At 42.6% G+C, this 21,157-nt stretch overlaps 1 protein-coding gene across 2 annotated transcripts in view; it reads left to right on the top strand.

Moving 5' to 3' along the window:
* Positions 1-21,157, top strand: part of agbl4 (AGBL carboxypeptidase 4) — a 236,883-nt gene that overhangs the window by 43,226 nt on the left and 172,500 nt on the right. Inside the window, exon 3 of one of the 2 annotated variants that reach the window (XM_079575204.1) lies at positions 16,559-16,589. The exons of the other annotated variant lie outside the window; for it this stretch is intronic. Within the exon in view, the coding sequence (XP_079431330.1) occupies positions 16,559-16,589 (31 nt within the window). The remainder of the gene's footprint in view (positions 1-16,558; positions 16,590-21,157) is intronic. 2 annotated transcript variants of the gene reach the window in all.

Here is a 21,157-nt window from a genome sequence, read left to right as displayed (position 1 = left end):
CATGAGTGTGGCAGTGTCACTGTGCACACTTTAATATCCCAGAAAAATAGGAGGTGGCTGATAAGAGCGCGGGGCGAGCAGCACGGGGAGATCACAAATCCTATACACTGGAGAGCACTAGTCCATTGCAAGTGTGGCAGAGGTCACAGTCAATTTCAAAAGCAGCAGCTCTTGTATATTAGAGTCTGCGGAGATGGCAGACCCTCCTGCTCTCTATCATAAAGGCCCACGCCCCAGCTCCGCCACATGTGATCAACATGGACCTGTGGAAATCCCTGCTGAACCCCTCTGTTTTACAGCCGTCACACAGAACCATAGCAGCACAGCCTGGCATAGTCTTTACTTATTCTAAGCTGACCACTCTGAATCATTATTTATTCATCGTTTTATTTAAAAGGGACATGTACATCGCTAAACAACAAGGTACAATGTAAAAAGTAGTCTAACCAAAAAAAAAACGACAGCAAATGTATACAGATCCATGTGATTAAAAAAGTGATGAAGATACAGATGTGAACAGTAAGGCAGAATATTGCAGTTGATAAGAGGGACATAACAGACAGTGCTGAGCAGAATGTGAACGAATCAACAATCTCAAAAGATACATAGACATTTGTGAGACCTTGTAATCTTGACTTGCATTCAGCGTGCAGATTTGACATTCATTTTGCTTTCAAAAGTAAACCAATGTTTGTCGTATATGTATCGTTGTATATCCATTTTACCAATTGGATGCATTTGATTTAAACTCTTAAATATGTAATCTATTGCCCGGCAGTTGTTGATGTCGTCCTGCAGCTCCGGCAGCAATAGCGGGTTAATTCAATGCTCAATTTTATTCTCACCGTTTGCAACAGCACAAAAGCATCAACATCACCTCATTTGACTCAGACTTACCTGGATGTAGCTCTCTGTATTACCGACTCAACTGTGTGTGCTTTCAGGCATTTGACAACAGTTGGAACAGACTTTCTTTTGGGGGATTTATAGTGGTCTGACAGATCTCTGTGTGGGTGGTGCATTAGTCATGGCTCCTCATCACATCGCTGCCAAGATTTGATCTTGGCTCCACCTAAACCCATATGAATCTGACTGAAAGTCACTCGTACAACAGCATGTATGCTTTTTTGTTTTAGATTTTTTCTACAAGTATTTGTTGATTTGCTTTGTTGCTTTTAGTCAAATTCAAACTTTTTAACTGGTAACTTTTTAATGTCAGTATCGACAAAGCCAAATTTATAAGCTATCTTTGTAGCCACAACTGCCCTGGGGTAGACTAACGGAAGTCACCAACCATCACTACTCACAAACACACATACACCCTAATGTACATGTTTTTAGTGGTAGGGGATACCAGAGTACCTGGAGAAAACCGATGCAGACACGCCGAGAACAAGCAAACTCCAGACGGAAAGGCCCCACTCGGGATTGAACCAGGGACCTTCTCGCTGTGAAGCATGCCAACTGCTGTGCCATCGTACATTAAGGTGTGTAGCAGCACTGGACTTTACACTAAGTATGCAGCATTAGGACTGGAATGCCTGACACTCCATCAAGTAGATATTGTGTTGTTGGCTAAAACTGAAATTAAAAACAGTTACCATACTTCTCTGTAGCCCTGCTTCAGATAATGCTATTCAGATTGTCGGTGGTGCAGGCAGGCCAGCAGTCAGTGGTGTAATTGACGAGAGTGGAGTTGACGTCCCGGGCAGCGTGCTTCAGGTTGGTCTGGGACTGGGAGTGAGCAGCCCATCATTGGCAGTTATTAAGCGGCCTGTGGTCTGCTGCTCTTATACAGAGGGGAGCGGCCAGGGCGTTCACATAAAGATGTCTGCATAAGGGGTGAGGGGGGGTCTGAAATCAGGCCAAAAAAACAGCTTTCACATTTGCAAACACTTCTGTCTGAATCATACTAACTTGTTTGTGGAACTTGGCAGACAGGAGCTTTGGTCAGGCTGTGTTGCTGTAGACTTCAGGGTTGAGTGGCTTTCGCTGTGCCCCGTGTTTCTGCTGAATTGGTCGACAGTTGGCCACTTGTTTGCTGTCTTGATTTTGTTGGCTTTGGTGTTGCACGCTGCTTTTGTTAATGCTGTGATAAAGCTATCTGTGTTGTGCAATGTGCTGGGACATCTGCCTCTGCTCTCTCCCCTGCCACTGCGGCTACTGTACTTGTTTACAACTTGTAAAACAGCTTTGTTTGATCACTGTGTGCATGAAATGTTTCTACTTTGCCGTTGACAAAATATTATATATATATTCTGTCAATAGTTATTCTACGTTTGACAACTCTACTGGCAAAAAAGAGTTGTTTCACATTGAGTGTTTTGAAGCCGATCCATTCCTTGTGTCATCCTTGTGTTTTTTTTTAACATATCGACTGACAAGATGCAAGAGCGAGTCAGCATAGCTTTCCCCCACTGCTCTTACTAGGTGCTAATGATGAGCCTGCACATGTACAAAATGGACAGTGGCTGCCAAAGAGGAGCAAAACACAAAGTTGCACGTGCTAAGATTTATTCAAGTTTATTTAGTGCCGGGCTTAATAAATCAGACCCTATGTCCTGATTCGAGGATTAGTTGCTTACAGCCTTGTCTTATCAAAAGAGTGGTGGCTGTTGTAATTCAGATATCCTTTGCAAATAATTCAGCTACATGCTAGGTTCTTAAAGTGAATCTCTCTTAGGGGGTCATTTACCAAGCGTTTGCTCCTGTGCAAAGCTAGTTTCTTTGGAGAGTCGTAGTCTTATTATTTTTTTTACTACAGCACCATCGTGGCATTCATGTTATTGTTAACTAGATATGAATTTCTCCAGAGCATTTCTCATCATTCCATATCACAACCAGAGAAGAGTTTGGCTCCGACAAGAGTCCTCATGTCCTGATGGAGCTGTCCATGGTCCTGAACCTGAAGCTTCACCTCTGTTGCAGCTGGTTGAAAGGACTTCTCCCTGTTACTCACACCCACAGCGGATCACAAGCCCAGGCTAATGAATATTAACACAGCCTGGGCTGTACAGTGGGGAAGCCCGGGAATCCTTCATGAATATTGATGAACAGCCCCTCCTGAGTTCCTCAAATCTCCATATTGGTTTGGTGCCCTATATTCACAAGTCCCTCTGTGCTAGTGGGCTGCGAGAAACCTTGCATAACCAGACTCGATTCATTATGTTTTGTGCTGCAGCTGGGAATATCTGCCTCATGCGTGCTCACTGTTCTGTAGATTAGGCCCTTTTATTATTAAAGAGGTTGTCCTTTGAACTGTCCAAGGTGCTAAATGCTAACTGTGTCTGCTTTAAGAGGGTATCTGCGACCACTCTCTGGTGAATTCATGGTAGTATTTCCCTATGCAAATTACAGTCAAATGAATGAATATTAATGTTCAAACCTCTATTAGTTTCATAGCTGATGTGTTTCTTGGAGGGAACCCAGGAGTCCTGGAATAACCAACACTAACCAGCCCACGTGGCACCGGTATTTGCCCGAAGAAGACCCTACAACTGTTTGGCTTTAGCCTTTATGCTACGCACTAACCTTTATTGACGTGTGAAGTCTATGCTTTTCATCTGGATCTATAGCATAAATGAGTAAAACTTCAGAAAATACAATGTAATATAGCAATGGAATATTTCTATACCACAATTATAATAACAACTGAATAAACAAATTAGAATCAAATATAAAGGTCATTCTAAACATAACATAGGCTTGTTGGCTTATGTGTCAGGGTCGGTATATCTATATCTGGACATGAGAAGCAGGTACATGTCTCACTTTTACCTGTTTCTTATGTACAGATAAAAAGAAAAGTTATTTGTTTCAGTAGATTTTTATTCTAATTTGTTTATTTACCCCACATTTCAAACTAACTTACCAATGCACAACAACTGACTTCAAGAGCAACTTGAAGAAACTATTGACAGAAAGTGAGTACTTTTAAAGGTCATGCAGCCACATGCACACTCATACACAGTGACACAAAGTGTGCATCTGGTGCTGACAGATCATGTGGCTCATGGGAACTTGCTGGAGTGTGAAAAGGCCCCTCTTCAGGAGAGTGAAGCTGCAGCGGTGGTTGGGGTCTTGGCTGTGGCTCTCTGACGCCGCTCCAAATGCTGTCACTCAGTTGCGCTGTCCTCCATGCATGAGAGCGGCAGGACAGCAGAGCAGATTTCGCTGTGTTTCTGCACACTGGTGAAGGCAGTGCCTGCCAACATACATCAGTGCTGTGGCACCTGAAGGCAGTTGACTTCCTTTTCATTACTGCCGCCCAACAGCTTGTTTTGCAGAAGAGCTGTTCTGTGCGTGTTTGTGTATAAGCGAGCGGCTGTTATCAAAAGGGACAAATTCAAATAAATGATTTATGACTTTACACTATGCTTTCTGGAGCGCAGCAATGTTTTCCCCACTTTGTGCAGTGAAGTCTTTGCTTTCAGTGAAACCCAAAGTCACATGACACAAGGGACATATGCATTAATTACCCATAAAATATCATTGTGTGCGGATACATTTTAGGTGCCAATCTTCTTTCTCAAAATTCTCCTTAAATGTAGATGTCACTGTGAAGCGCTCCTCACTAATAAACATTCAGCACATCAGCACTAATGAAAGGTGATGTTGTTCCTTTATTACCATGGGTGCCTGTGACTGGCCTGGTGCACATTTCTATGCACAAGCAGCAGGGAGTGTTGCTAATTATTCCAGTTCTCTCCAGGAGGCAGTACAAAACATTCAGGTCTGCCTCCGATTCATTTTTCCTCTTTATTCCCACCTGTAAATTTAGAGTAGCTAACTGTCAGTTTACCTGCCTATCTCTCTCACCCATTTCACTCGATTTCTCCTGCTCGTCTTATTCTCAAAAGAAATCAAGTTTAGATAAATATAAAAAAACATTACAAAAAGACCAGCAGTCTTCATTGTGCTTTGTGGCTGTCTCGTTAAGTCACTTTTCTCCTGTTCGTCCTTTCGATCCATAATTGGAAATTTCCTCTGCCGTAGCCCGGTCGGTCGGTGTGAGAGGGGACAATGCGGCATCTATGTTCAGTGTAGCATGGTGGGGATAAATGGAGCATTGTCTCATGTAGGCGAGGCGAGCGAGGGTCCGGGGACTTATCTAAATTGAATATCTGTCTTGTTTTTTAGGCATATAATGAGAGTGACACAGTGAGCAAGGGGGTCTTCGGCTCTGCTGACAGCCTGCCTCTCTTTGAAAAGTTGACAGATAACATGGAAGAGGAGACATAAAGGCACAGGCTCCCTGGGAATATGGGTAACACCGCAGTGTGGTGTAACACAAAACTGTGCACAGCCTATTATGTTTCTTTTAGTATGTAAGTGCTGGAGGTCTTTTAAATGGATTATGGATGTTTTGAATAGATACACAGTATACACAATTGGTGAAGCAAATAATGAAGTTGGATCATCTTATAAACTCCGATTTTCACAATATAGAGGGATAGAGAGATGCTATTAGAAAACTATTTATCTTACAAGGCTTTTGTGGAAAAATGGTTGAATGTTGTGATCACATGAGCTGCCTTTCTACTGCGTTTCACTCTGTCCTTTAGCCAGTAAGACAACACTAAGATCATTATTACATTGGCCCAGTCTTTTAACCTCAGTAACTGATAATGTCAACTTTTGAAGGAAATTAAAGTTGGTTGTAAAAGATCATGAGATATGAGAAGAATACACCGGTAGAGGATGTTACATAGCAACCTTCTTTTGTGATAAAACACTCTTCCACCATTTGTTTTCTCACAGCGTATCAAATCACTGACTCAGCAGCGGCATAAAAAAAAAGTACGTTTCTGTTGAGATATTGTATATTCTCCCGGCTAAGAGCTCTGGCCTCCCATTCGTCAGGGCGGAAAGGGGACGTTTGAGATGCAATGAAAATATCAATGTAAAGAAAACATGTCAGTCCAGAACAAGGGCTTGTGTATAATGAGTAGGGAGACGCTCTTTAGGAGAATACTAAGCAATGGTGATGACAGACAGGCTGACAGGCTGGCACAGACCCTGCCACTCAGAGGGCCTGGGGAGAGGCGAGGCCCAGCGATCACTGTCACTAGCCCTCCAAGTGTGGCTAGCTTTGACTTTTTATTGCCTTTTATTGCAGTATTTATCAGCCCCTTTTGTCTTGTGTACCACTTTTTTGGGGGAAAATATGAAAACACGGTTGACATTATAATATATATATAGAGAGATTTTGTTACAAATTTTGTAACACGGAGCAGCAGAGAGGGAGGGCTTGTTTGAAAGCGAGAAATCTGAAAATAGCAGAACTTAATATTGTAAATAGTTCCCTGTGTGAGAGCTTGGTTTTGTTTGAAGAATTATTGGTACAACTTGGACACCTAAGGACAAACTTGACTTAATTATTTTCCCTTTCTGTGTGTTTAAACATTTAGGAGATTGTTTTCACTTGTTTGTCTGATCTCGCTTTGCACACTTCGTCTTCTTCCAGCGAGGGCGAAATGAGAAACCGGGGAAGATAAATGCAGAAAGTGCGCTCACATGACGCCTTGTTAATGAGGCTGCTAATTAACACTTGCAGGAGTGGAGAAGGTGAGAAGTTTCGGGGCTCAGAATAGATGTGCAAGGTCTCACCAAGTTTGTGACTGTTTCTCTTATCAATATGGTTTTATTCATAACAAAAGGCAAAGGCTGTGCGTGTGTGAGCCCTGTACACGGGGTGAGAAGACCAGAAGCTTTTTAGTAAATACTAGGGTATGGTGCACTTATTTCAGAGCTATTGTTACATGACCACAGCCAAAGAGGTTTCTCTGAGCTCCATCCATTCATTGTCAAGTGGGAACACCAAAGGCAAGCAGCCGGTCAGGACACAATAGCTGGAATTTGAAACACACATCTGCCAAATTTTGCCAAATTTGTATTATTTTCTAAGCCATGAAAAAATACTAATTTAAAAATATGTTCGCAAGGCTCAAGCCCAAAAGTAGCTGCTGATACTTTGTTCATTCACCGCATACAAAATGTGCGCCAGTAGTGCATCTGTGGCCTTATCTGACATTTACATGTCATTTTCTTGTAGTGTTTAAACAACTAAACAAACAACTAAAAAAAAAAAAATTTCTGTAAAGACAACCTGTTTCAGCCTGTGAGATGCATGAAAGTCTGACTTTTGTTCAGCCTCCGGAGATACAAGCGCGGAGCCTTTAGGGAGGTATTAAAGTGCTGCATGGTGCATTTAAATGAGAACCACACATGCTCTGATTATACACTTGTTTGATGAAACAGAGAGGTCTTTTATTTATGCATTTGCTTCTGTGAAGCACTGTTTTGTTTTGCCACTTTTGGGTGATAATGATCTGTTCTGTATTAATTACACAGGCTCTTTATTTACCCTCCATTATTCGCTTCCTGCTTGTGTTCAAGTTTGAAATTCTACTTCTGAATCAGAGGTCCTCTTGACATAAGCAGATAAGATTGCTGACAGCATATACATGAGCGTCTATAGGAGCGTCCTTCCTCCTCGCTTCCTCCACACTGGGCCCTCTCTGTCTGAAGGTCATCAGTGGAATTGGAAAGTGCACTTTGCAGAGTCAAACAGATGCGAGCCACCGATAGCACATTGTTTATCTAATCTTGTATCAGCGCTGAAACGAAGTACAAACAAAGTCCCCTCACAATCAGATGAGAGCTGCTCGGCTTTTACACCGTCAAGGACTTGATGTATCTGCACCCGGACTTGTTTATACCTTTAATTTCAAGTGGTTTGGGAGAAAGATCATTGAGAGAAGTATCATAAAATACATCTTATCTATCAAAAAAATACTGCGAGTCTAAGTCTAATCAAGTGCTACTACAGTATTATACCATTATTACCAAGGATTTCATCTCACTATCCAAGCAACTGTCCTACTCAGCTCCATACGTAAGGTCAAGCTTATGTAGCAAAACATAATATTAATTCAGATCGCTCACAATTTCCTTCATTCTTCTGGCCAATGCCATCGTAAAAATCAAATAAAACTGAAGATCAAGTGTCATTTGGTGCCAGCTGGACTTTACCTAAATTGATGTTGTGCACAAATCCTCTGCCCTGACATAACAAGAAAAAGCCGATGGGCCAAAAACAATATTTTCTATTTAGTTTTTTCCTTCTGCTTCTTTAATGTCTGCGTCGTGAGTTTTTAGATTAGAATTACAGATTGTTTTCAATTTAAAGTAACATTGACAAGGCACAACTGAGTATTTGTCATAGTTACTTGCACTTGGGTATACAACACAAGACTGTTGTAAGTAAAGCTTTCCTCTCCTAAGCCCCTTGTTAAGTAAATGAGTGGTGCAGAAATTGCCTGTGATTTGGCTGAGGTGGCTGTGAGTGATTGTGCCCAGGCCGAGCCGCAGCCCAGGTCCTGCCGCCGCTGCTGTTCTGTGGCCTGAATAATGATGGCAGCACATTGACTGAGGTCTTAAATTAAGGGTACTTATCTTAATTGAACATCTGAAATAATGTTTTATTTACCACAATGGAAGGTGCTGGAGAAATGAAGTGGCCTGCCCCGACTCTCTCGCTCCAGTGGATGCCCTCTTTGCTTGGTTAAGCTCCAGTTGCTGCGGTATACATTTCTGATGAGACGCTGAGGGATATGGAGGTAGACATGGTTCAAAGGTCATTTCACTGGTTCCGTCACTATTCACATTTTGACAACACTGCTTTAAAAATATTAGATATCTTACTGCCTTAACAAATAGAGCCAAAATTGTTCATTTTAGCGTCAACAGAGCTCAACAGTCCCTGGAGCCGGAAGTAAAAATCCCATTCAGAATCTCGGAGGGGAAAAGATATTAAGAGTTTAAAAACACAATGGCAGCTAATCAGCTATGTGGTAACTCATGGACATAAAACGCTTTTATTTTATATTGAAGATTTATCCAGTTATAAAAGCATTAATGTTAAATGATTTAATTTCCCCCCCCTAAAAAAACATTATGAATAGGATTTTTATTTCCAGCACTGGGCACTATGGGGTGTGGCCTAGCCCAGTGGGATGAAAGCTTCACAATTTTTCACTCAATAATAAACACGTTGAGGCTGTGTTTCAGTTTCATGCAGCTAAAAAAAAAGTCTTCATGAGGATGTGAAACAGGCTCAACTCTGACAATGTTCAATCCAGGCTGAAAACAGTTCTTTTTACTTTGTATATGACGACTGAAAGTATTTGATCTGTACTCTTACTTTTTACTGTAATGAATACATTTTTATGTTGATGTTTTATGGATTGATTTTATCTGCTTTCTTGTAATTTTATGTTTTATTTTTAACTGTAACACAGAATTGTGTTCTACAAATAGCCTTACCTTGTCTAGCGGTTAGCATGTAGCGTAATGCTAACATTAGTATCATGGTTAACATGGCCAGTTACTGGCCTGTTGAACCTTGGTATATATACCACATACATCCATAATTCAGTATTTTACTCACAAAATAAAATACAACGATAAAATAAAATTTGATTAAATTTGAATATTTGTTAGTAATGTATTAGTAAAATAGTCGTTCTCTTCCCCCTTTGTTTTCCCCCTCTGTCAGCTTTAAACATGACCATTTGTGGTCATTCCCCGAGTGCTTGTTTATAAATGTATACATTTAAAGCAGCATTAAGTAAATCATGCCTTTAGAGACCATAAGCGCCAGTGTAGGTGTCGTAGCATGTTGTGTTTTTTTACTCATTAATTGTCCTTGAGAGTAAATACTACGCTGACAGAAAAGACAAAGGGAGAGGGATATTGTACATCCAATTACACAATAGAGATAATGTTTTTCACTCAAACTTGGCTGTAAATATTAGCACTAGCCCGCAGCTAGCTTATCACGTTAGCCTGTTAGCTTCTTATTCATGATTCCATTAGTATGTATTTGGGCCTCTGACCCGTTGGCAGCGAAGTTGCAATTCCCAAGCAGGTCTACGGAAAAGATTTAAGGTAAACAAGCTACTTAGTACTGCTTTAAAATGTCTGTGCTCTCTTATTGCTTAGACTGCCAAACAATAAAGCGAATTATACTGTTCTTATATTTTACAAGACAGCATAATAGCAATGTTTTAATTACTTAGTTATCTATTTTCACGTCTCGGTTGGATATGGAGAAATGCTGTGCACCCAGAGAGAATCGAGAATCTGCCCACACATAGTGATTGCTGGCATCTGGCCCAAGGGTCAAATGGTCAATTTATAACCACACTTCTACTTTGTGTACCAACAAAAAAACTAAATAAAACCATGCTGAATATAGTAAATATATAAACTTTGCCTTTGTCTATTTGTGGCGTTTCCTTTTATCAGTGATTTTGTCTTCGTGGAGAGTTATTAAGTACAGTAGAAAAGTTGATTAGAAACGCTGCATCGGCCACACCATGAATCAGTGATATTGTTGGAATAATGACTGGCTTCCCATCAGAGCGATTATGTTAATTTCTGCCAACCAAATGTCAAGTCCAGGCTGGGAGCACATCTCCAGCGCGCTCCTTCAGCTAGCGTGACGGCTGTGATTGAGGGAGCTGATACCTTCCTCTGATCACTCGTGTGATTACATAAAATCACTACTTCTGAGGCAGAAAATGTCCAGCCAACAGGAGGATAGAGAGAGAATTGATTGTGGATCTCGGCAATTACCCTTTATTCTTCTATAAACACGGAGCCTGTCATGTTTTCGGCTGTGTCTCCGTGGCGAGGCTGCCTTGTCTGAATAAGATTGTTGATGATATTGTTGGATTTTTCCTGCATAAAGTTTACAGGAAAATAAGTTATCAGACAACAAAAGAAAATCAGGACTGTGACTCAACATTTCGTGACTAAACCTTTTTTTTTTTTTTTTGCAACCTTGATTATGTCGTGCTTTTGGCTGCACCTTCTTTGTTCAACCATTGTCACAGCAAAACAACTTCACTTACATATTCAAGAATTTACATTAAAACCACAATGAAATGTTTTTTCTTTGATCTCTCTTGATCTTGATGTAATAAAATGTTAATCCTGTAAATCCCTTGAGGACAGTATTGGGGTGTGTCTTTGCTTGTGTCATGTAATGTGTGTATTCTTGTGCAAGTGGCCTATCTCCGTCTCCTGTCTTGTGTGCCATCTGCTGCCTCTGTCGGAAGCACCACCCAGGGCTGATGTTGTTGATGCGTCATCACACCAGGCTCCATCACCTGTCCCCGCCTGTTACCTCTAAACATACTGACTAATGAACCCACTGGCATGCCTTCACTGGGGCTTCTCCCCGTGCCACTTGGAAATGCCCGGACCACCTAAAACACAGGTCATGACTTTTAAATGTGGCTTTAAATGCGGGTTCCCCTTTCAAATGTCAATCTTCTGACTACATCAAACAAAGCAATTAGCAGTGATTTAAACTAGTGCACTCTTTTATCTTGTGAACAGTGTTGGCTAATCCTCCACAGGGAGAGATCATATATAATAGATGGTGTCCATGTCAGTAGCGTTTAGCCTTGAGAGGCCTGAGTTGAAGATCAATGCTGGCCTGTGTCTGTGTGCTGTCAGTCAGACGATGGTGTTTCTGGCCTGCTGCTGCCCCGTGGAGTGACTCGAGGCTTATCTGAGCGCTCGGCCGTTTGGGACCTGCTCAGCTCAGAGAACTTAAACCCCCAGTGACCCCCTCCTCATTAATGCCAAACATGGGGCGCCTTTAATTTCTCCATCTCATAAGTGTCCGAATGCCCTGGTTCTCATTTGCGTATATTTTCTTATTCCACATTTCTTTGAGATTATCCTCTCGCACAGTCCAGCAGCTCACACAAAGCCTTGCTCAAGGGCACCTTGACAGCAGCTGTTCCAGGAGGGTACAGTTCAGCATATTCATTTTCCCTTCTAAGCTAGCGTTTCCCAGCAAGCCGCAGCATTTGAACCAGTGACACTCCAGTGGTATCGCGTCTTTAGCCAAGCCTGCACATGTCATTTAAATAAATTTTAAGAGGCAGTTTTGGCTTCAGTAAGATTTAAATTCCCACCCCAAGGCCATTCGGCAGACACTGAGTGCTTAACATGAGGAAGTTAGTTCCAAACCACTTCTCCTAATTAACCTCTGAGAAGTCCTGTGTTAATGCGGCAGAAACGCACACTTTTTGGTGGCTGTGTGAGCGCGGGGGGTGTGTGGAGGGCGCAGCAAAGTAAAGAGGAAAAATGATACTGCCAGGCTAAAATAGAGCTCAAATTTGGATGCATGTTTTCTGTTTAGCGTCTCCCTTGCCTCCTTGGTCCTGCTTTACTTTCTCCTCCTTTCTATCCCTCAGCCGCCCATCTCTGTCTGCCCCATTGACAGATGCTCTGGTCTTAAGCTGTTTGTCTGTCTTCAGGTGCATATTCCTTCAATCTTTTGTCAGTGCGGGATATGGAGCTGCCCATTTGCAAAGTCTCGGCTAATGAACCAGAACACACAGGAGAAGACTTCAACACAAACATGTCAAATTCCTATTCTCATTCACTCTCAGCAAATTCTGTATGAATACACTTTATTTTGGCTGACATTGCCCATCACAAATTTATGAAACCACTACGTAACATTTGATCAATATTTGAATTCTTTTTGTGCGTGTGTCTGGATGCAATTAATTAGGAGGATAGATTAATTGCATTTTACAATAATGCTGCTGTCTATTATTAGTCTCCATGACTGCATCTTGTTTGGTCAGTTCTATTGATGTATATTTGAAATGCAGTGTTCTAATTATTTGCAGTTCCTGAACTTTAGTAAGTGAACATAGATTGGAAGCGAGCTGCCACAAACTCCTCCAGTAACAACAGCCGCCGCAGCGTAGAGGGCACACAGGCTGCGATAGAGGACACACTGTGTTGTTTGCCTCACCCCTGATTTATTTATTTTCTCTTCCATTCGTCTCCCTGCTGCGCCCCCAGATGCTTTACATAATGTTGATTCTTCGGTCCAAATAGGCTGCTCTGAGGAATTTCTTTGGGTTTTTATTTGCCATTGATCGATGGTTTACATCGGACAGAGATGCGTTTTGTTGTTTTTATTTTGTGCTCACTGTTCTGCGACGGATCCTCCAGACAATGGCCTTTTAATTCATTAGGCCATTACTGTACAGCTCACTGTGGCTAAGTCCACTTGATACCTGGCTCTGCTGCCTTCAGCATTTTTCAGCCCAAGACTCTGTTGGCAGCTTCAGCCCTGGACCACTGCCTCACATCATCAGGACTTCCTTTTCCCTGCATAATGTTAATTATCTTATCGAGCAGCAAAATCTGCCATGATTAATGCAGATATGTGCTTTAGCGGGTGTATGGTGAGCAGAGGGGCGAAGTGGGAGGAAGGATATAATTATTACTGATAAGTATCGATCCCCCATCTCTGCCCCTGTGTTTGCCCTCCTTGGAACCCGCCCTTCCAGCCCTATTGAGTTACTGCGCTGCACTCCCTAAGTAATTTGTAATAGGCATTCACTGTGGCAGTGCAGAAATCCTATTTTGTGATGGCTAGCTAATGTGATCAGGAGCATTTTAAGCTGTTTTTTGGTGCTCTGAAATTACATCTGTTCCTCAGAGGACTCTCTCTCCCTCTTTCTCTCTCGGTGATCTGATTATATGGCTAAGCTGCATTGGCAGCTTGGGCTTCCTTCCTGTATGACCACCATATACAGTATACACAACCTTGTGGCCCGTTTCGTCCTGAATGTTCCACAACTTGTGAGATTTTTTTTTTTACAACCAGACCACACTGAATCCTGCTATCCCATTTGGTTACTCTTGACTACGCGTTATATATTTTCCTTTTCTGTTAGTTGTAAATCAGTCCTGCTATATTCAAATAGTCTTCTATTATCGGGAAGTTAATTCAGAGAGTCTTACACTATATCTTCTAAGTATCAAAAACAGAAGCCAGACCATCCATTGCCTGTGTGCATGTGTAAATGCAGAGCCCAGCCCAGTGCCAGAGTTCTGTCGGTGAAGTGTGTCGTTGGGAAACATATTTATTTCCTCTGCCCGCCCGCCCGCCAATCCCTACGGAGCTGTTTAGAGTGAAGGCGCACATTTGACAGAGCAGAGGCAGTGTGTGAGTGACTCAGGACCTTTGCACATTTATAGGTTTGAATCAAAGTGCTTTGTGTGAGCAGGGTGTGCGCAGTATACATATGTATAGTGCACGGCTGATGGTTGGCACCAGGCCTTGGTCTCTGTGTGTGGGGCTCTGAGGTGGAGGAAGGGCTGGGAGGAGGCGGACAACCAGTTCCCGCCCTTGATCTCCCCAGACACCACCACCACATCGAGGAGGAAGAGGGAGTATGCACTACACTGTGTATGTGTGTCTCTAAACGGCGGCAATGTGCTGATGCAGCAGCCCGCGGCCGCACCTCCCTCTCCACCGCTCCCTGCTCTTTATGGCAAAGCACGCAGGTCACCTTCTCAGCTCTGAATTTAATACTCAGCTGGAGAGAAAGAGTACAGGAGGCAGAGTTTTTCCACCCCTCACAGTGGATTTTTTGAGACCCACTCAGAAACACATTGTAAGGAAATATAGATTCTGTGCATTATAGTGGATGTGTCCTGCAGCAGTTTACGCGCGACACTGCTGCTTGATTAGCAGTCAGGTCACCTTTCTCCAGCTGTGAGCCTGCTTCATTTAGATGAGGCTGATAAAAGTGGGAACACGCTGTAGCTGCGGGCACACAGCAGCTAATAGCAGTGGTAGGCACCGCTCACTGACTGCCCACTGCAACAGCGCTATAGTCAGCACTCTCCCATTGTCCTTCAAACAACCACAAACATAAACACGGAGCAGACTTCCTGAGAGGCCCTATTCTGAAAATATGTAATGTGCAGTTCTTACGGTGCTGCAGTAATCTGCTCTTTATTTTCAAGCTCCCAAGGTTAACTCTTGGCAAAGGCAATGTGGGGCCATAGGAGCATAGGGCTTGCTCAGGCCTTCTCTCATGTTTTAATAGTAGAGAACATGTCCGTGTGTCTTACGGGGCGGGGTATGAGCCTCTGTCTTTACCTGGCCTTGGCAGAATGTCTCCTGTTCAATCTAAAGCTTTGTCAAACTCACTTATCTTTGACACAAGCAGCAGATGTCTGGTCAGCCCGGCCTGCTCCGCCGGTTGTTGTGCGTGCCCTCAGGTACCACCTCCACCTGAAAACATGCACATACGCTGGTGCTGTGTTAGCTGTCTGTCAGTTAGCATCATGAGCTTAGGCCTTTATCACAGAAGGCAGAGAGTGGGTTGAAAGGTGTGAAGAGTGAGGTTCAGGACAGAGCACAAGGTTCGCACACCTGACAGTCGGTCTGGAAGGGTTTGAGTATTTCCAATTGATACAGGTTAAAAAGTTAAATTATTAACAGCGAGCAGAAAATGACTTCAGGAAGGTTCTTTGTTTTGACGTTTAATCAGCTTTTTTTTTTTTTTTATGTTTTGCTCTCTTTTGGGACAATCTTTCAATCACTTCAACCATTTTTTGAATCTGATTCTTTGCATTGGTATGTGTGGAAGAAGATAAAGTAAAATTGACCTTGTCTCACGTTGTTGTTCAGTAAAGGACTTTTTCCATGTTATTTTGTCAATTCAATGTGTGCCTCCCGTCCCCTTCACATGAAAGCCACTGTTACAATCCCAGACAATCATTTTTATTTGATCTTTCATCCTAATAGCATTGTGACAGATTGCTGTGTGCATCAGACTTTATTCCACATCTTGATTAGTGCGAGTGAGTGACAGCTGCACAAGTGTATATTACTGTTTTGCCAAATTCCCTTTGCCTAATAAATCTGAATACAGAGTCTATAATGGCTTCCTGACGGCTCTGCCTCTCTCTCTCTCTCTCTCTCTCTCTCTCTCTCTCTCTCTCTCTCTCTCTCTCTCTCTCTCTCAGACATCAAGTGTTGGATGAGACTGGAACATCAATAGCTCCCCCTGTGGCAACTTAAAGGCGGCTGCTGTTTGAGTCTGTGCCCTATGTTCAGAACTGACTTTAGCTTTTTTTTTTTTATAATATTCAAAATGTCTGTGGTATCTGTAGTTTAGCGATATGTGTTCATCACTAATCGACCTATAAATACAGTCTTTTTAAACTGTAATGAGCTTTTTGCTTCTCAGTTCAAAATGAAAAATAAATACATGTTTACATGAATATATAAATAAATAAATACAAAGTTTAACACCGATGAAAAGGTGCCAATGGGCGAGATACAGATTGAGTGTGTGCAAGTGTGTGTGTGCGAGCCATTTAGACCATGTATTGGATTCGGGCCTGGTGCTACGGAGATGACCAAATATAGATTGCGGTCATTTCCCCGTTAAACAAATCATTTCTGTGTGTTAACATATCCATTAACCTCAGCCGGGAAAATCATTACTTTTTCCTCAGTGAAGCACATTAGTCATCAGGTCCACTCTGCCACTGCACGGAGACAGGCCGAGCTGCTGGAGAAGACCCTCCATCATTGGAGCAAGAGACAGACTGGCAGACTTTGCTTCACTGTTGGTTTCAGGTTGGGTTTACTTTTAAGTTTATTTCAGCTTGCTTTGTTTGCTGAATGTTTGTTTTTTTACCCTCACAGTGAAGCGTCTTTGAGTATCATGAATGGCACTGTAAGTATATGGGGGCGTCGGGGGTAATAGTGGTAGAATGGTAGAATGTAGAGTGGATTGTTTGCGTACACAGGTGTGAGAGAGTGTATGGGTGAGTGCACAAACAAGACTCAGGAGTACAACACCTAAAAGTGCCTTTGTACTGTAGTAGTGGTAGTACAATTTTGTCTAACCATAGATTCATATTAAACTATCCCCTTTGCCTCTATGGAGGACCGTGGCTGCCAAAACAATAATATATGAATACAAAAATACAAAATGTAATCAATTAATTTTCAATGAATTGCCATTTTTGCTTAAATAAAGCCCACAAGATATGCTTGAGGTCCAAAATTGTTTACCACTCCAAAATGGAGGCTAATTTAAAGGCTAATTTACATATTTTTGTTTGTTTAACTTCTGTTTGTAATACTGTTTATAAAAACGAACCTCACAATGCAATTGCTGCACATGGAAGCATGCTTGAGTGTTTTCCTTCCCGTTCTGACATGGCTGTAGTTAGAACACAGTGATCTCAATAGACTGAAGCAGAGCTCATGTTTGGCAATGTCTATGCTGGACAAGGAGAAAGACTAATGAGCTTACAGCAGCGGCATCCCGACCCACCCCATGATTTGCAGACAATGTGAGAAATACAGAAATAAATACAGAAATCAATAAATACAAAAACAAATAAATATATATATATAAATACAGCAATACAGAATTAAATATATAGATAAATGCATGTATTACATTAAATGCATGCATTTCTTCAATGAAAATGGCAATTGATTGAAAATGAATTGATTTCTTTTGATTTATTCATATATATATCGATTTATATATATATTTATACAGTTTATATATCTGTTGTTTTGGCAGCCACGGTCCTCCATAGGCCTCACCTTGGTCTATTCCCTCCCAAAACATGCAGACCCGAAATCTTCCTCTGGCTTCCCCATAGTACAGCTCTTGTGCACAGCTCCACATGCCGCTGCTCTGTCGCCAGGCTTATCAAGAGTTTTATTGTGCTTCACAATACTGGGTAATTAGGTGTCCTCCGCTCGGCGTGCCTCTCTCACTAACGCTAGAGAAATAGACCTGTCACTATTTGGGCACTCGAAGATTCAACAAATGCTAAGCAGTAATGGCTTGCTTTGTGTCCCTGTAATGCATTGCACTGACAGCGGGGACACTTTAAAAGGAGACACTGTCTTTTCTCCCAACACAATCTCCTCCTCTTTCTCTCTTTCATTTGACTTTTACTTCTGGTGCAGAGGCCAAACTTAAGAATGCCAAAATCAGCCTAGTAAACCTTATTAGTCAATTAGTTTTGGTCCTGGTGCGGCGGTTATATTGAAGGTGAAGGGCACTGTGGGACTTATAAGCCAATGTGTTTGCCGCTTTATTTTGAAAAGGGCCCATTTAGAGAACAGTCTCGTAATAAAGAGGGGCTAAAAGAGGCATTATGGAATCCCATGTCGAAGCACCGGATTTGCTTATGCTACACTTTGTGATTTAATATTGGTGCATGGGGAGTTGTGGGTTCAACCCTTGACGCGACCCTCTCACAATCTGAAATCTAAATTTCCTCCTTGTGTTCCTTGCATGAACACGTATCTAGTGCATTGCTATATCTATACATATTACATACAGTATCATGTCTCTAGTGGTGGCTACTGTAGGTGACTTTGTGTCAGCAGCAGCCTGTGGGATAAGATAAGACTAGATAGGGACAGTAGAGGACAAAGTAAGAGTACCGCTAAGGGGACACATAACAGGAGACTCTAGAGGACACAGGAGACAAGACAAGGACACCACCCTGGAAAGAATACCTGAAAATAGAGAACTATTAAGAACATAGGATGTGTAGTTTCATCTACATGAGGTATGGCATTGACATGGACCACCACAAGCTAAATCAAGCCTATGGCCTCTTGTCCCTATGTTAATCCCCATCTAGAACAATTATTCATTCACTAAAGCCATTCTCCTGACCCTTTTGTCCTAGTTCATGGACAACGGAGACTCTTACCCCATAAATTGGGATAGAAGTCCTTCACTCACCCCACAAACATCTTTGACTCAAACACCTCTCCTCATCCTGTGATTAAGCTGCCAAGTAATATCTCTCTCATTAACTTTAACAGCAGTCAAGGACAGAGCATGATCGCACATATGTGGATGTGTCAGAGGAGAACAGTGGGTTTGTGGTTAAGCAGGCTGGGCTGTCCGTGGCCAGCACCAGGGAGCTCATTCCAGAGACGCCATACTGTGTGATAGCATAGAGCCACGCTGAGCTGTCATGGACCACTGATCTATTTCTTTACCTGTCACCCCCTTAGAGAGACGCAGACAGTTAGACCAGTGCCTCCTGCACCTCTCTGTTCTCCTCAGCAGTCCGCGCTCCTCTCTGTTGTGACAGACGGCAAACCTCCATCTTTGGGGGGGGGGGGAATAGACCAAATCAGGTAAAATAAAATGCACTTGAAAGGAAAAGTGTTTCCTTTTGAAATTGTATTTACTGCAATGCTAACACTCAGTTTGCTTTGTTAATTCCTGTAGTTAAATGCCTATGAATGTCACTTGAGTGCAGTTCCCTGAAAGAGAAAGGCCTGTTGTAATGGGCCAAGGCCTCTGCCTGCAGGATAAATAGGGCTGTTCTGTAGTAGATAATAGCCGTGAGTCACATATTATATTTATCCAACTCAATAAAGCAGGAGCAGCAGGCAGATTACTGTGCCCTGAGTCAAGGAGATAATGATATCTGGCTGCTAGCTGGCCCAGAACAGGCTCCAGTGCAGCTCCAGCAGACAAACACAGAGCAAGGCTGAAGGACTGGCGCGTACAGGAGCAGGTTAGCAAGGGGCCTATGTGGTCTTCTTAAGCCCGTCTCTGCTTGTGTCAGCCCTCTCCTGCTTCTCTGTCAAAGTCACCTTGATTCCTCGCCCACACTCATCAGTCTGACAGATACCTGCCGCTCTACATTGCCACATTATACTCCCCTCTGCATCTGTGCATCTGTGCATCTGTGCGTTATATACTGTATGTTAGGGTGCATCAAATTAACATGGTGAAATTTTAATTCCAAAATATCAATTTGGCTGGCATTGCATTTTGTTCCTATTCATATACAAATGACTTTTGCAAAGTTTTGTGGAAATCCATTGAGATTTAGGGGTACCAACTAGCATGTGAACTTCTGTAAAATGTCGAAAAATGCACAATTTTTAGTCTATTTTCCAAAAGGTTGACCCAGAAAGGTAAAATAAGGTTACATTTTTTACAGAAACATGTTCTATAGGGTAACTCAAGCAACATTAGTGTGTCTGTCCTTTGGGAAACTTTGGGAATTTCTTAGAATTGACTTTTCTAGATTCTTCATTTACAACAGCTTATAGACAAATGAATGGAGGGCAATGGGACATCCTCGCATGGCCTGTGAACCTTCCTTGTGGGTTGGATCCACACCAACATTTTAGTGTTTCTGGGTTGGCTAGCCTGTATCAAGTTTGTTTAAAATGTGTTTTATATGTTGTGCAATTCTGGTCCAAACACCTAATGGAAATCACGGACAGACACGTTAGATCCAAAACAAAATGTTTTGGGCGCCATGTTGGAATGGATGATGCTTCACATTTTTCTTTGTCATCTAATTGACTTTATTGTTGCCATAGATATAATATACAAGAGATAGCTGGTGTTCCATTCAGCCCCACTCATAGTTTTGGTCCCGAGTCATCTGTGAAACTTACATGGATGCTTCTCTGAAGCCTGGTCCTTAAAATATGTCGCCCAGCGTTGTCACATTGGTCATAGTGAGTTATAGAAAAAATATAAATCTTTGCTAGGCTTTTAAGCTGTTCTAGGGAGGTCTGAAGTCCCAAACAGAATCTTGTTTACCACCCCTGGTCACCAGAGGGTGGTACTACAGCAATGTCAGCTCCATGAGGACTATAGAGAAGGGCTTTCCTCGGCCATTGAATTGTGAGACACTTAAAAAAACAAACCCTAGTGGAAAATCCATCCATCCATTTTCTTCTACTTTATCCGGAGCCGGGTCGTGGAGTCAATAGACAGAGAAGAGATGCCCAGACACCCTGATCCACCCAGACCTCCTCCAGCTGTTCTGGTGGGACCCCAAGGTGACACCAGGCCAGCTCAGAGACATAGTCCCTTGAGCGTGTCCTGGGTCTGGGCCTCCTCCCAATAGGACTCCCACCCTGCGAAACTCAACTGGGCCGCCTGCATCCGCGATCTTGTCCTTTTGGTCATTACCCAGATCTCATGACCATAGGTGAGCGTAGATCAATAGATCGGTAAATCGAGAGCTCAGCTCCCTCTTCACCACAACAGTCTGATACAGCGACCACATCACTGCTGAAGCACCATTTTCATGGCCTTGGATTTGGAGGTGCTGATCCTCATCACGGCCACTTCACACTCAGCTGCCCAGAGCACGCTGAAGGTCCTGATTTTGAGGCTCCCTATGCAGACACGGAAAGGGAGAACATGCAAACTCCACACAGAAAGGCCCCATACGAGTGGGAATCGAACCCAAGACCTTCTAGCTGTGAAGCACGAAC

The sequence above is a fragment of the Gobius niger genome (assembly GCF_951799975.1).
Source record: "Gobius niger genome assembly, chromosome: 17".
Classification (NCBI taxonomy): Eukaryota; Metazoa; Chordata; class Actinopteri; order Gobiiformes; family Gobiidae; genus Gobius; species Gobius niger.
The sequence above is the reverse complement of the archived record's forward strand: the minus strand, read 5'-3'. Positions and strand labels throughout refer to the sequence as shown.